Raw genomic sequence first — 14,454 nt, forward strand, 5'->3', positions numbered from 1 at the left:
AAAACTCGCTGCTGTACGTATCATACTTTCCTCTTGGGGTTCCCAACGGACGTGTGCTTTACCGTCACAAGAAGCTACTTTCTGGCGCCGTTGCAAGCCCTGACACACGCCTGTACCAACATGCCTATCTAATCCTGCGTCGATGGGTTCTTTCAAAGCATCTACAATATCTATCCCCGTCCCTCCCATGAAATAGAATAATGACTATTCATTGTAGAATTAAAATAAAGAGATGTCTATTTACAGTCTCGGAGGTAGAGCAGTTTATAGAGTTGCACTCTTCCTAGGTGAAATTCATTTGTGCTAAGATTATTTTTTGAAGAAAAGTCAGACTATTTGTCACAACTCACTCCCCTCATCCACTTTCCGCAATTTCACCTTCTTCCGCTAACACCGCCACGTGCTCGCTCATGCCGCCCCGTAGACACGCCTCACTGCATGCTCTCCCACACCTCCCGTTCTCGGCCAGCCGTTGCTCTCACATGGCTGCCCTTTTCTCCGGCGCCAAGCCACCCTGCGCTCTAGCGCACGGGTTCTGGCTTCCAGCCATCCCGCCCTCCGGCGCCGGGACACCCTGCGATTCGACGCACAATCCCTGTTTGCGGAAGACAGGAACGTGAGATAAAATTTGCGGAAGCATCGGATGAACGCCACCTACATGTGGGCGCATGCCAACGAAAGTAATGGGAAGCCTCATCGTGCTAACTAACAGAAGACCGAACCTCTAACCACAAAAGTTGTAGCTCAAGTTTATATGTACAGAACCAACTAATTAGACGGAACCAATCAGATATGATGCGCATGGAGGCAGCGAATATGAAGAGGGGGTGGCATTTGTTGTAATTACGGTGAATTGTGACACCACCAGACATTCATAGATTTCACCTTAATAATAGTAAAGAGTAGGGCACTGGCGCCTAAAGTGAAACAACTGGGGTTGATGCCCATCTTTCACGCCTCGCCATTGTCACCTTCAGTGCAATTCAACATGCTTACCACATTGGCTAACTACTTGCCATGATCCTCCTGCCCGCTACCGTTGGTTGAACCCCTTGCTGTTGTCGCCACCCACGACAGGCGCCGCTCCCGGTGCCTCGTTGCCCCGCCGTCTTTTATCCTAATCCCACTGTCTGCCTGCCGCCACCCTTGGCCTCCATCTAAAGTCCCCCTCCAAAGCCGACGAGCCCACACCTTGAACCCTAAGCAACATATGTTCAACTAACTCCGCATCCGCTAACGCCACAGGTGGACACTAACCGGGCTTGGCCCACTACTCTCCTCTCACGGGTGCCGCGGCGACAACCGATGCTTAAGGCGTTAAATAGAGTTTGCCAAAGATAAGATTTGCTAGGGCTCCGGCCTGTCTTTGAGACTGGGGCCGGTGCTGTAGCTTGGCAAGAGGTCAGCGGCCCAGCACCGGCACCGTGGCACCGGCACGCGGCACCGAGCAAGGAAGAAGCAAAGCGCCACGTCGCCCCTGTCCGTGTCCGGTCACGTGGCGCCGCCTCCTCCCTCCTTCCCAAGCAACGCTCCCCTCCGCTCTCCTCTCTCACCTCTGCTCGGGGGAAGGCGGAGCTGCATGCGTAGCCGATGAGATCACGGCCATGGCGGGCCCCACCTCGCGCCTCCTCCTCCTCTCCCGCGGCGCCGACCTCGCCCGCCACCGCCACCGCCTCCTCCTCCTCCGCTCCCTCCAGCCCTACGGCGCCAACGCTGATCCCTCGCCGCGGCCCTTCTCCGCCGCCTCACCTGTCAGGAGGTAATAGTAACATCAAATTCAGGTCCATTTGGAATTTTCCAAACCCCGCAGGACTCCCTGCCGTACTAATCTCAAATAAATACAGTATTATGCGTAATAATGTACCTAGGCATTGAGCAAATAATTCAGGTCTACTGTAGTATTTATATTTTTGGATGGATGCCCGGCATGTGTCAAATAATGTAGGTAGACATAGATGAAGGAAGAGGGCAATTGAATAGGCTTATTGTCTACTTATTCCACTGTCAACTAGTCCTGCAATGCACTTGAATAGGTCTCTTCCTTATTCAGCACTGCCCAATTTCGACAACCGATATAAATCAATAACTCCCTTTGTCAGTTCTAGCGTTTTGCGTCCATAGATGATACGGAACTGCAGAGCTGTACCAGTTCTACCGTGTAAATCATTCAGTTATCTATATTTTCAATAATGTACATCATTTTTTGGAACTGAATGCTGTGCAAGGATTTCAAACGGATCTCAAAGATGAATGTATACAGCTTCATCATCACTCCTCCAATAAACATGGTTCTCCCCAACATTTCGTAACCGCACTTGAAATTCTAAATCCCAATTAATCAATCTGGGTAATGCAACATTATCTTGTTTATTCCATTCGATAAGTGGAGGAAAAAATCCACGCTACTCCAACCTCAGGTTAATCAGTTCAAGCACTATTGTCTAGACACATGATTCTTAGGGCTGCCGTGTCCTGTTTTGTAGCTATTCAAGTGCGTTCACAAGTGTGCATGGTGGGAGGCCATCATCAGAATACGCAAAGATCAGAAAGGAGTCGCTGGAAACCCAGTTCGGAAGAATCTTGGGTTCAAGTTCCCGTACACTCTTTGCAGACCGTGGCTTTGGTCCATTCCTTGCGCTGTACAGGGCAGCAACCATTTCTTTTCATGTCGTGAAGCTTACTGTCTGGCATTTACTGCTCAGTGACATGCATAAACGAGCTGAGAAGGTATTGTTCTTGCCCCACTTTCTTTCCTTTCCCTACCTGCTTGTTCTATTGGCAGAGTAACTGAGTGTAATGTTTGCGGTTGCCATTTTCCTTGTTTCAGTTCCGAGAGACTTTGATACGCTTGGGGCCATTTTACATCAAGGTAGGCCAGAACAATGTCTGCAGAAAATGATAAGCAATGGGAGATCGCTACGATGCGGCATAAATTTTTATGTTATATTATTGTTGCTTACCTTTTCCGTATTGTCAATGTTTTATTGTGAGTATCAGAACCTCTGCGATTAGCATAATGTTAGTCACTCAACCTTTAAACTGTTTATATGGATTTGCTATAGTGGTGGACATGTGGATTGCATCTTAATGTCCAACATATGGTCTTGGTTGGTTTATTGTACTGTCTAAGATGTTATCCTTTCCCCTAGTTACTGTTGAGAGTTTATAATCTTATCCTTTGTCTTAACCTTTCACACCATGCAGCTTGGACAGGCATTGAGCACGCGACCTGATATATTGCCCAGCGCATATTGTCAAGAGCTCTCGAAGCTTCAGGTAGCGTGTCATTGTGTATTCCATAGTTTCACCTGACTGTCAACCAACACTGTTGTAGGAATATACCTATTTATGCCAAGCTTTAGTTTCTTTGCACTGGAATGCTGAGACCTTGGATTAGAGATAGATATGGGGTCCTGGAATTGAGGAATAATATATGGCCACTGAAAAGTTGAGATCCTAAAATAGCAGTAGATCAATCTTGATGGGGAAATGAAATTTTCTGTAATTAACAGCACTAAATTCGAAATATCGAAGCTGAGGACAGTAGCTTTTATCTTTTAATAATTGATTTTATTTCACTCTGTTTACTGACAACCATCTCATTAGGATCAAATACCACCATTTCCAACTCGTATAGCAGTCAGGACTATTGAGTCTGAACTGGGCTCTCGAATTTCTGATTTATTCGCCGATATCAGCCCAGAGCCAGTTGCGGCAGCATCACTGGGGCAAGTATACAAAGGTTAGTTGTACCTGATAAGGCTTTTGCTATTTTCTTGTATCACCCTGGTTCTTCAATGATTTTATTTTGCTTCCTTCAGTATATATTTCAGACATGAGTTCTCCAAATTGAAATGCATCCCTTTGATATTTCAAGTCATGCAGCTCATCTACACTCTGGAGAGCTTGTCGCAGTCAAAGTTCAGAGGCCTGGAATGGCGCCCTTGCTGACTTTAGATGCACTCCTTTTCAATATGATTGGAGGACAGCTAAAACGATTTGCTAAGGCCCGCAAAGATTTACTGGTAGCTGTTAATGAAATTGTGAGTTTTCACATCTTTCTCACTCTGATCTTGACCCTTTTGCCCTTATATTTTCTGAATTGTCCACTGAGTATTTTAATTTTGGTCCAAGCTGGTTTCCCCCATACTCCCTTAATCCATAGTGAATATAGTGTTTGGCATATGTAATACGTATACTTGCGTAGCTTTGGATCCTGGCCACTTTGGTGTAAATTCACATAGGCTATTTTGTCAGTATGGTAGGTTTTGTTTGGATTATCTGTATATCATGTTAGAACCGTAGTACTCTTAGGATTGTACTATGTTAATAAATGCCTTAAACATGCATGATGGCCTTGGGTATTTTGGCAACTTGTTATGGTCCTCGGTAAGTGAAAACTTACAACACTGGGTTACTTGTTTGATCTGATACTTTATGTATTGCCTTTTAAATTTCATACACGCATAATTATTCGTATATGTGTTGAAGTATAAGTGCATTGTTCAATTTCTCCCGTTCTCCATCAGCTCGAGCTTTGGGGTGACTGGCTGATGCATGCCTTTCAATATGTTATCAGAGCCAAGAGGTCTTGAGTTCATGATCTGGCTGTGTCAGTTCAAAATTTCAAATAAAAAAAGTGCATCCCACTTTGGGTCCAAGTTTAGATCTGAGGGAACTACACATGAGAGGGAGTGTTGAAGTATAAGTTTATTGCCCACCTTCACCATGCCTCAAGCTTTTTGGGTGGACTAGCTGGTGCATGCAATTCTACAATATGTTTCCCCAAAATCCTGTTAAGGACATTATATGTTCACCAAGAAATTTGAACATATTTGTATAGAACAGAATACGATGATCTGATTGAAGTTGATGTGCTCTGCTATAAAAATATAGGTTTACTTTTTGCCCCAAATCCTTTGGCCAGGCGCTCTTGCGATTCCTTTTAGAGAGGAATTAGCCATTCGGAGTTCGAACCCAGTTGGGGTGGATGACCTCTAGCACGCTTCACTGACCAAGATCTTAGACTTTGATATGTGGTGCATTATAGTTAATTCAGCATATGTACCTTTTGTTTCAACAGGTTAGGCACATGTTTGATGAGATCGATTATGTTTTAGAAGCAAAAAATGCTGAAAGATTTGCGATCCTTTATTCTCATGGTGAGTTTTGAAATCTTCATTTATTCAATCAGCGATTGTCAAAATGTCTTCTAAATACATATCCTCGGCCTGGGCTTTCAAAATGTCTTCTAAATGCTCAGATTCTTAACATCGATAATCTTTTCAGCTGTGAAGTCAATGCGTATTAATTGACATATGCAACTCTCTGTAAGGCCATGATCGTAGTTTCTTGTTAGGTTCAGGTGGTGAAGGCAGGACAAGTATCAAGGTTCCAAAGGTCTATTGGAATTATACACGTAAATCTATATTAGCACTGGAATGGATTGACGGGATCAAGCTAACTGATGCTGAGCGCATCAGCAAAGCCAATCTAAACAGGAAAAGGATGATTGATGAGGTAAGCTTGCATTGTTCCTTATTGTGTACCAACATTGGTACGATTGATGTTGTCTTAAATAGTTTCCTTTTCTTTTAGGATTAGGAACTACTTTAGGTCTACGTACTTCTGCATAAGTTTGTAAATAATGTTGAATTGTTTTGTACACTATGCTAGATTAGCTGCTGGAATCTGGATTATTTCGTAATGCGTGCTTCACCGTTTTCAGCATCCTCACTTATTTGTTATGTTTGAAAGCTGTCTTGTTGGTTTCATTGGAAGGCCATTGTCTTGTTTTGTCTGCTGATATTTTGTACGAACTTGACAGGGGCTCTATTGCTCGCTGAGACAACTTCTGGAAGATGGGTTTTTCCATGCAGACCCCCATCCAGGTAATCTGGTGGCTACTGCAGACGGATCTCTGGCATATTTTGACTTTGGTATGATGGGTGATATTCCAAGACACTATCGAGTAGGACTCATACAAATGGTAAGCTTCCTTGATCTTGTTACTTGCGGCTATGCTTGTTGCTTGTCGCTTGTTACATCCGTTTGGAGCATCCTTACAAAGAGTGATTAATGGTAAAACCAGATATATTTTGATTCTTACATGATACGTGGCCATCCTGTTATATGCTATATTTCAAATCTATTGGGTTTAGGCTTTCATTTTACTGTCTTCGGTGGTTGGGGAAGAGTTTCCTATATGTTCCTTCTATGCTAGATCACGTCTAGTAGAAAAACAGATGTGGAGCGTTGCTAAGAGATAGTTTACTGAGGCATAATGTTTCATAGTTAACACAACCTAGTATAGGTATGAAATTTGCATGGATTGTAATTCAGCAAAGAGAAAGTAATTCCGTATCTGCCACAGCAAATGTAGAGGCGAGAAGCAATATACCTGTACTTATGCATGTGAAAGAATTCAGCTACTTGATTTCTGGATTAAGAATATAAATGGTCTGAGCATGTTTTAGGACATATGTGCTACCATGTAAGCAAGTTATTAGTGGTTTGAGGAAAATGGCGCACATATTTTATTCCTGGTTGATACGCCCTTTGTTGATTTCATCGGTACTGCTTTCTTCAAATACGTAGTAGGATTTAGAGGAACTGAGCTCACTTGTTTCAGCTTGTGCACTATGTTAATCGTGACTCCTTGGGCTTGGCGAACGACTTCCATTCCCTGGGATTCGTCCCCGAGGGAACAGACCTACATGCAGTTGCAAGCGCGTTGAGGGTTGCCTTTGATGATGGAAGGAGGCAATCAAATGATTTCCAGGTTAGTTAATGTTCTTCATTCTATCATAGTTAATGAGAATTTATATTGTATGATGCAACATCAAAATAAATGGATGCAGGCATCTTAATCATAGTTCAGGGTTAAAAGTGTAGATGTAATATAGCCCTTAATTATTCTTAACAAACAGGTCAAATATGCAACAATATTGTGGAACTTCAGTAAACAATCTGGCACGTAGAAGTGCATGCTTTAGTAATAGCCACAATCAAGCTATATGTCTGGAGCGACAATTTTCAGATGCACATTGAAACATATACTTGACATGATATCAAAGATTTAATTGAGCAATGCCATTTCCTTCCCTCCGCACAATTGCTGAGGAGGTTTGGACATTCTGTAAGTAATTAGCTGTGTTTCTGGTTCTAACATACACACTGTTGGGTGACTGTGGTCTCTATGACATTCTATGCTGTGTATGGTTGCTGCCTTCATATGCTGTTTCTGTTTTTAGTTTCCTAATCTGGATGGCTTGGTGCATTCTAACTCTTTCTTCTCTTACAAGGGGGTAATGAGCCATCTGTATGATGTCATGTATGATTTCAATTTTTCCCTGCCTCCTGATTATGCACTGGTGATAAGAGCGCTGGGTTCTTTAGAAGGGACGGCAAAAGCACTGGATCCTGATTTCAAAGTTATTGAGAGTGCATATCCATTTGTCATTGGGAGGCTCCTTGCAGACCCCAGTCCCGATATGAGGAAAATACTAAGGGAGCTTCTGATATGTGATGATGGATCCATCAGATGGAATCGACTGGAGCGCCTGGTATGCAATTGTTAGTTTATTTGCTTTTACTTCCTGTTTCTTGTCTTGTTGGAGTTGGCTGCAATGCACCCTTGATCGTTATAAGGTACAGTAGAATTATTGTGATATCTGCGATGGCAGCAGCTTCATGGTTATAATTCTAAGTTCTTTTTGCCATTTCATCTTCATGAGCATGAATTAAAATTTGTGGTAGTCCTTTTAACACATTTTCACTTGAAAATTCTAATAGTAGATATTATTGTAAGACCCAAAAAGATACAAATTCGTCCGGCCTTACAATAGATTTTGCTGTTTTTAGCGTCAGATATCATACATCAGCTCACATGGGACTAAAAGAAATATATAGTATAGTGTTGATTTTTTGCATCAGCAAGAATTAATTTGACAGCCGTCTAGTTGATATTCTTGTGCTATCTAGCTTTTCTTTTACTACGTCCCATCACTAATTCCCTCTAGTATGCAGATTGCAGCTATATCTCAACAGGCGTCAGAATCTTCAAACAAACAGGGAGACGAAAATACTGCCAGCAGTTCTGAGTGGAGATCGTTTGATATGCATTCTGTTGTTGCAGCCACAGAAGACCTTTTTCATTTCATTTTATCGAGGAGAGGCTGGAGGGTTCGTGTCTTCCTAATCCAGGACATCGTGAAGGCTTCTGATGCGTTCTTGCAAGAAGCAACATTTCCGTTTATATTTGATGAAGAGGAAACTACAGGGGAGCAACATCCAGAGGTTAGTCATTGTTTTTCATGATTTATAATTTCCGAAGCTACATTAGGAAGTACTGTACATATAAGGCTAATTTTCGTTCTGGCTTGCCTAATTGTATATATCTGGCAATCCTCCTTGCTGAGAACAGTCATTTTAGATTCGCATGAAGCTTACTTTACTGCCTGCTTGTTTCATAAATTTGTGCTCCACTATTCACTGCTGCATCAGCATTGCATCCTTTGGAGTCATGCAGTGCCTGTTTGCTGAACCGCTGAAAAAAGCAGGTCTCTTTGCTCAGAGAGAACAAAAGAGAGGATGATCCTCTGAGCTGCATGAGCTACTCTTTAGTGGCATTGCATATCTTCAGTGTGTTAAATACTTGTATACTATCCCCAATCGTGTATATACTGAAGGTTTCTTCCTTTGAACCTGTAGAGAAGTAAAATGATCAGAAGGTTGATAAATGGTGTTCAATCTTTTCGTCAAGCAACCAGTTTGGCCCCAAATGCATGGAGTTCGATGCTAATCCGTTCTGTCCTGAGACCTGAGTCACAAAGATTCATTCTTGATGTATTCCTAGCCTTGGCGAACCATTCCTGTTATAAGGTTCCAGAAACGTGCTGGATTTGTATGTCCAGATACCTGAACTACCTGGACAAGCAATCGAGATAGGTAAAACAAAGAATGCAAATGTGCAGTCTGATAGTGATAGGAATTTAGTCTCCAGAAGCTAATTTAGAATTCGCTAGAAATGCTGCAACCCGTTTTGCTATGGATGTTTATTGCTCCATTTCAGTGTTCTCCTCTGGACTACTGTACGTGGCAAAAATGGTCACGTTGACAAAAATATGTTGAGAAATGTTGCAAGGAACAGTTTAACTTCACGTTCACAAATATATATATAATCAGATGGAGGTATGCTCCGAATGACGGTACGCTGTCGTGGTATACGAGAGGTGGGGCCAATATTGCTATCCACGTGCCTTGTTTGCTTTCTGTAGTGCCCATTGTTTGCGCTGTGTATTAAGTCACATATTTATGTGCTCCAGTGCGTTGGGCAACTCGCATATTTATGTGCTTCACTGAGTTGAGCTGTAAAGACGATCACAGTCGCACATGCTCATGCGCCATCCCTATAAAGTGCAGCAAAATGAGCGGATGAGTGGCATAAGTAAAGGATGCATGAGAGAACGCATGAACGATTGCTTGTATTCAACCATCGAGGCAGCAAGCTACGCCTTGTTATAGTGGATTAGGAGGCATTAGGAAGTCGGTTGCTAGCGAGTGCTAAATCTATGCCTCTAGGGCGGACCGGGATCGCGGATCGGGATCAGTAGAGCGCTACTGCAGATAAGGGGCCAGCAGCTTATGTCTTTTTCGGCTTTACTGGCCTAAGACTAGTCATAGTGCATAGTATCATATATTAGTATTATGCATATGATATTTGTCTATGATACTATCTCTATAGTGGATGATATTATAGAGTAGTATCATAAGCTTCCAAATTTATTGTTTTGTAGAATCTCAATGTAAATCTACGTACAAGATTTTTCATTTACTTTTCTCGTAACATGCGCTATGATATAATATCCCGCTATGTTACTCTAATCCTATCTCTCCTCCTTAATTAGATGCCATATCATTATTTTTGTGGGCCCAAAATGCATGATACTACCTATGATACTACCACTATGACCAGCCTAAGACATCATGGCTTTACGGGAGGTAATTGAACCCGTGGTACATAAACTTGTCGTTCGGGTGCAGTTTAGTACAAAAACTTGCAAATTGTGTTACCGAGGCACATGAACTTGCATTTCAGGTGCAGTTTAGTACAAATTGACCAGAAAATGACATTTGACAATTCCACGCTGGAAAATCACGCGGGACGAGCTGCTGCGAGTTTTGCAGAAAACATTCCGCCAGGTGACTAGAGGGGAACCCCTAATTCCCAAATCGATCGGCCAAAATCCCTAGCTCCGGTGGCGACGCGACAAGTGGCGAAGGCATGAGGAGTGGCAGCTACGGTATGGACAGCAGGCTCGACAGCACTTACGACGGCCAGAGGTAGGAGGAGACTGCCGTGGTCTACTAGGATGGCGGAAGCACAACCTCCGGGGAGGTGAGTTTCCCCTCGATTGTGCACACAATTTTCATCATCACCATCCTCTGCATCATAATCTAAATCGTAGAACTCACTGTTTCATCATCATCATCACCTTGCTCATCATCAACACCTTGCACATTGGTGACACTAGAAGATGTGCTAGCTTCTTCTGTATCTCCTTCTCTTCACCAATTTTTTTGGGCTCATAACAGGTGTCAGTGGTGCCTGGTTCTGAACTATAGCATCAGACCTGAGTGACGGGAGGAAGTTAGTGTGATCAACAAGCAGATAAATCAACTTTGGTTCCTGCCCTTGAAGTGAGGATGTCATGGCTACAATGTCTCCATCACTCTCAATTCAAACCAATCCCTCGTGCAAATAGTTATCTCATACCCTAGCTGACGGATGAAATCCTCTATCCAAAGCCTAGAAAAAGTATCCATGCTGCAATTGTCGAAATAATTTGCAGTGCCACTAACATAGCACAAGTTCTCACGCAAGCCACAAAAAAACCCATTGTGCTCCAACGAAACAGTGAATTTATCAGGATCATCTACATTGCACAAAATGAAAACCAATTAGCATTTGTCCAACATAAATCAAAATTTTCATGCAGGCTTGCAAATTCCGTTAACAGACAGTGCCAACCTCGTCAGTTAACAATTAGCCATATTTTTTCTAGCCAACTTGCGTCTATTTAATTATGTGGTAAAGTGTACAAATAGTGCGCAATTTCTTCACTAACGCATAAAGCACGACACCAATATTTGCTCTGATGCTTTGACAGTCAAAAAGGTCACTCAATCATCTAGAAAAATGTGCCCTTTTCTGATTAAAACTAGCGGAAACCGAAACATGACAACCTCAAAATCGAAGCCTAACACATCCCAATCGGCCAATACGCTTCCTAATCACCTAACATGCGAGTTCATCGACTTACGTGTCCCGGATCATGATTCCATGAACCCTAACCTGGTCGTCGACAGAAGCGGCGCGAGCACGAACAAGCAGACCAAAAAGTAGAGGAGATTCTACTTACCATACTGAAAGTGCATGGAGCTCCCACGTGTGGTTTTGGTAATTGACGACAATCCCTATGGACTAATGTTTGCATTGAGTCATATTTTGTAGGAGTGGTCCATAGGCAATGCTTGAAGCATATGTTGGCTTCAAGATTGCAATAAGAAGAAATTGATGAAGGATATCAAGTGTTAAGTATGTCTTGAAGATAAAGATGAAGTGAGCCCTCAAGTTTAACTTCAAGACATCAACGTGATGAAGAATGAAGAAATAAAGTGCAAGTTTAAGATGAGCTAACACGAAGAGATCATATGCTTGAAACTTGCCATCCATATGGTGATCATGGATATGTGAAGACATGCCCAAAGAATAGGCTCTCCCATAGGAGTATGGGGGAGAAATTTGCAAGTCTTCAACAAGCTAGTGTAATCAAGAAAGGTGTTCCATCTTGAGGTGGACAAGATCGTCATCATCAACCTCAAGTGGAATATGCGCAAGGCAAAGGTAGGATCTTGACAGGGTTTGTTTCTTACCGGTCTCATGGTGTTAGTTGTGAGACCGGGTTATAGGATAGATAGCCGTACTATCAAGAGGGGCTCGATCTCAAGTGAGTAACTTCATCGTATCGTTCGGAGAGAGCTCAAACCTTTGCATCATTGGCATCATCTTCCTTGGTTCTTATTTGGTTCTTATCCATGAGAGGATTTAGGGCTTGTGTTAATCTCCATGACAAGCTCTAGTTCATTGAAAACGGATTTCATATGCATTCTCTATTGTGTTTTTGATATTGGTGGTTTTACCGGTCTGTATTTTATAGATAGGTAAAATCTTTATTTATTTGTTTCTATCTTACCTTGATGGACTATGATGTTTCTATGCATATTGTTGTAGACCTAGTTGTTGTGATTTCAACGAGCCCAAGATCATCGAAATCGGAATCCGAATGCAAAAGTTCTTGAAGTTTTCATACCTGACTATTTGGACATTTCACGGGGGCGGAAGTTCCGGTCTTCGGGGCCGGTACTACCGGTGGGGCGGTAGTACCGGTCAAGTTCCGCCCAAGTTCCGGAAATGCTGTTTTTGCACGCAGAAAGTATACTGTGAGCTTCCCGGGGGCGCCCTACTTCACCCGGAAGTTGGCCGGTACTACCGGGGGCGGTAGTACCGCCCCAAATGACCGGAAGTTCCGGTTTTGACGAGTTTTGTGCATAACGAGCAGATTTCTCTTGCCCTATTTAAGGGGGTCTTCTTCCCCAAAGTTTCTTATCCGTTGGAGCTCATTTTTGCACCATTGTCGACCTTCTTTGAGCTTGATATCTCCCTCTCCCTCCCATGAATCTTGCTATTTGAGAGAAAGATAGAGGAGATCTAGATCTACATCTTCACCAATCAAATCTCTCTCTTTGTGAGGGGAATCCACTAGATCTAGATCTTGGAGAAATTTGGTGTTCCTCCTCCTATTTGTTCTTCCTCTCTTATTCCCCCAATAGTTTTTGTAGCTTTGTTGGAATTTGAGAGAGAAGTACTTGAGAATCTTTGTGGTGTTCTTGCCATTGCATTTGGTGCATCGGTTTGAGCTTTCCACGGTGATTCGTGGAAGTGAAAGTGAGGAGCTTATTACTCTTGGGTTCTTGGAACCCTAGATGGCTTTTAGGCCTTTGTGGCTGAAAGGATCGTATGCCGCACCTAGAGGGGGGGGGGGGTGAATAGGTGCTAACTAATTTTTAGTTTTTTTTCAATTTAGGCTTGACACAAAGGTAAATTTTCTAGATATGCAACTATGTGAATTTACCTATATGACAAGGTCAACGACTAAGCAAGATATATCTATGCAATATATAGGGGAGATAAAGGATAGAGGTAACCGAGAGTGGAGCACGTGGAGACACGGAGTTGATTCCCGTAGTTCCCTTCCTTTGCAAGAAGGTGCTGGCGTGTGGGAGTTAGAAATCCCTGGAGTGTAACAGCGCCAGAAAAGTAGCTCCTTGTGACGGTAAAGCACACGTCCGTTGGGAACCCCAAGAGGAAGGTATGATGAGTACAGCAGCGAGTTTTCCCTCAGTAAGAAACCAAGGTTTATCGAACCAGTAGGAGATGAAGGCCACGTGAAGGTTGTTGGTGAAGGAGTGTAGTGCGGCGCAGCACCAGTGATTCCGGCGCCAACGTGGAACCTGCACAACGCAATCAAACTACTTTGCCCCAACTTAACAGTGAGGTTGTCAATCTTACCGGCTTGCTGAAAACAAAGGATTAAACGTATGGTGTGGAGAATTATGCTTGCTTGCAGAAAACAAAAGAGAACAATGATTGCAGTAGGTTGTATTTCAGATGTAAAAGAATGGACCGGGGTCCACAGTTCACTAGTGGTGTCTCTCCAATAAGATAAATAGCATATTGGATGAACAAATTACAGTTGGGCAATTGACAAATAGAGAAGCATATACATATCATGATGACTACTATGAGATTTACTTAGGACATTACGATAAAGAACATAGACCGCCATCCAGCATGCATCTATGCCTAAAAAGTCCACCTTCAGGTTATTAAGTTGCAAACAACAGACAATTGCATTAAGTACTGTGCGTAATGTAAACAATACAAATATCCTTAGACAAAGCATTGATGTTTTATCCCTAGTGGCAACAGCACATCCACAACCTTAGGGGTTGTTGTCACTCCCCCAGATTCAATGGAGACATGAACCCACTATCTAGCATAAATACTCCCTCTTGGAGTCACAGGTATCAACTTGGCCAGAGCCTCTACTAGCAACGGAGAGCATGCAAGAACATAAATAAAATATATGATAGATCAATAATCAACTTGACATAGTATTCCATATTCATCGGATCCCAACAAACACAACATGTAGAATTACAAATAGATGATCTTGATCATGATAGGCAGCTCACAAGATCTAAACATGATAGCATAAGAGGAGAAGACAACCATCTAGCTACTGCTATGGACCCGTAGTCCAAGGATGAACTACTCACGCATCAGTCCGGAGGCGGGCATGGTGATGTAGAGCCCTCCGGTGATGATTC

At 42.8% G+C, this 14,454-nt stretch overlaps 1 protein-coding gene across 3 annotated transcripts; it reads left to right on the plus strand.

Annotated features, from left to right (window-relative positions):
- The first annotated feature begins 1,411 nt into the window (after positions 1 to 1,411).
- Positions 1,412 to 9,171, plus strand: LOC127333610 (uncharacterized). Of its 3 annotated transcripts, none has more exons than XM_051360000.2 (13): positions 1,423 to 1,759; positions 2,484 to 2,727; positions 2,828 to 2,869; positions 3,205 to 3,276; positions 3,607 to 3,742; positions 3,886 to 4,043; positions 5,084 to 5,162; positions 5,366 to 5,520; positions 5,828 to 5,989; positions 6,632 to 6,781; positions 7,305 to 7,565; positions 8,029 to 8,298; positions 8,713 to 9,171. In XM_051360000.2, the coding sequence occupies exons 1-13, from the start codon at positions 1,605 to 1,607 to the stop codon at positions 8,947 to 8,949; spliced, it is 2,121 nt and encodes a 706-aa protein (XP_051215960.1). In that variant the 5' UTR covers positions 1,423 to 1,604; the 3' UTR covers positions 8,950 to 9,171. The 3 variants fall into 3 exon arrangements, with proteins under 3 accessions (XP_051215961.1, XP_051215960.1, XP_051215959.1); XM_051359999.2 differs by having other exon boundaries at positions 1,424 to 1,759; positions 5,360 to 5,520; XM_051360001.2 differs by lacking the exon at positions 8,713 to 9,171 and having other exon boundaries at positions 1,412 to 1,759; positions 5,360 to 5,520; positions 8,022 to 8,239.
- Positions 9,172 to 14,454: the final 5,283 nt, after the last annotated feature.

Source organism: Lolium perenne, chromosome 2, assembly GCF_019359855.2.
Source record: "Lolium perenne isolate Kyuss_39 chromosome 2, Kyuss_2.0, whole genome shotgun sequence".
Classification (NCBI taxonomy): Eukaryota; Viridiplantae; Streptophyta; class Magnoliopsida; order Poales; family Poaceae; genus Lolium; species Lolium perenne.

Bases quoted from the DNA above. Each gene is read 5' to 3' on its own strand.
- LOC127333610 (XM_051359999.2), top strand. From the start codon at position 1,605: ATGGCGGGCCCCACCTCGCGCCTCCTCCTCCTCTCCCGCGGCGCCGAC. The intron at 2,870-3,204 runs GTAGGCCAGAAC...CACACCATGCAG, and splicing joins TGGGGCCATTTTACATCAAG to CTTGGACAGGCATTGAGCAC. The intron at 4,044-5,083 runs GTGAGTTTTCAC...TTGTTTCAACAG, and splicing joins TGGTAGCTGTTAATGAAATT to GTTAGGCACATGTTTGATGA.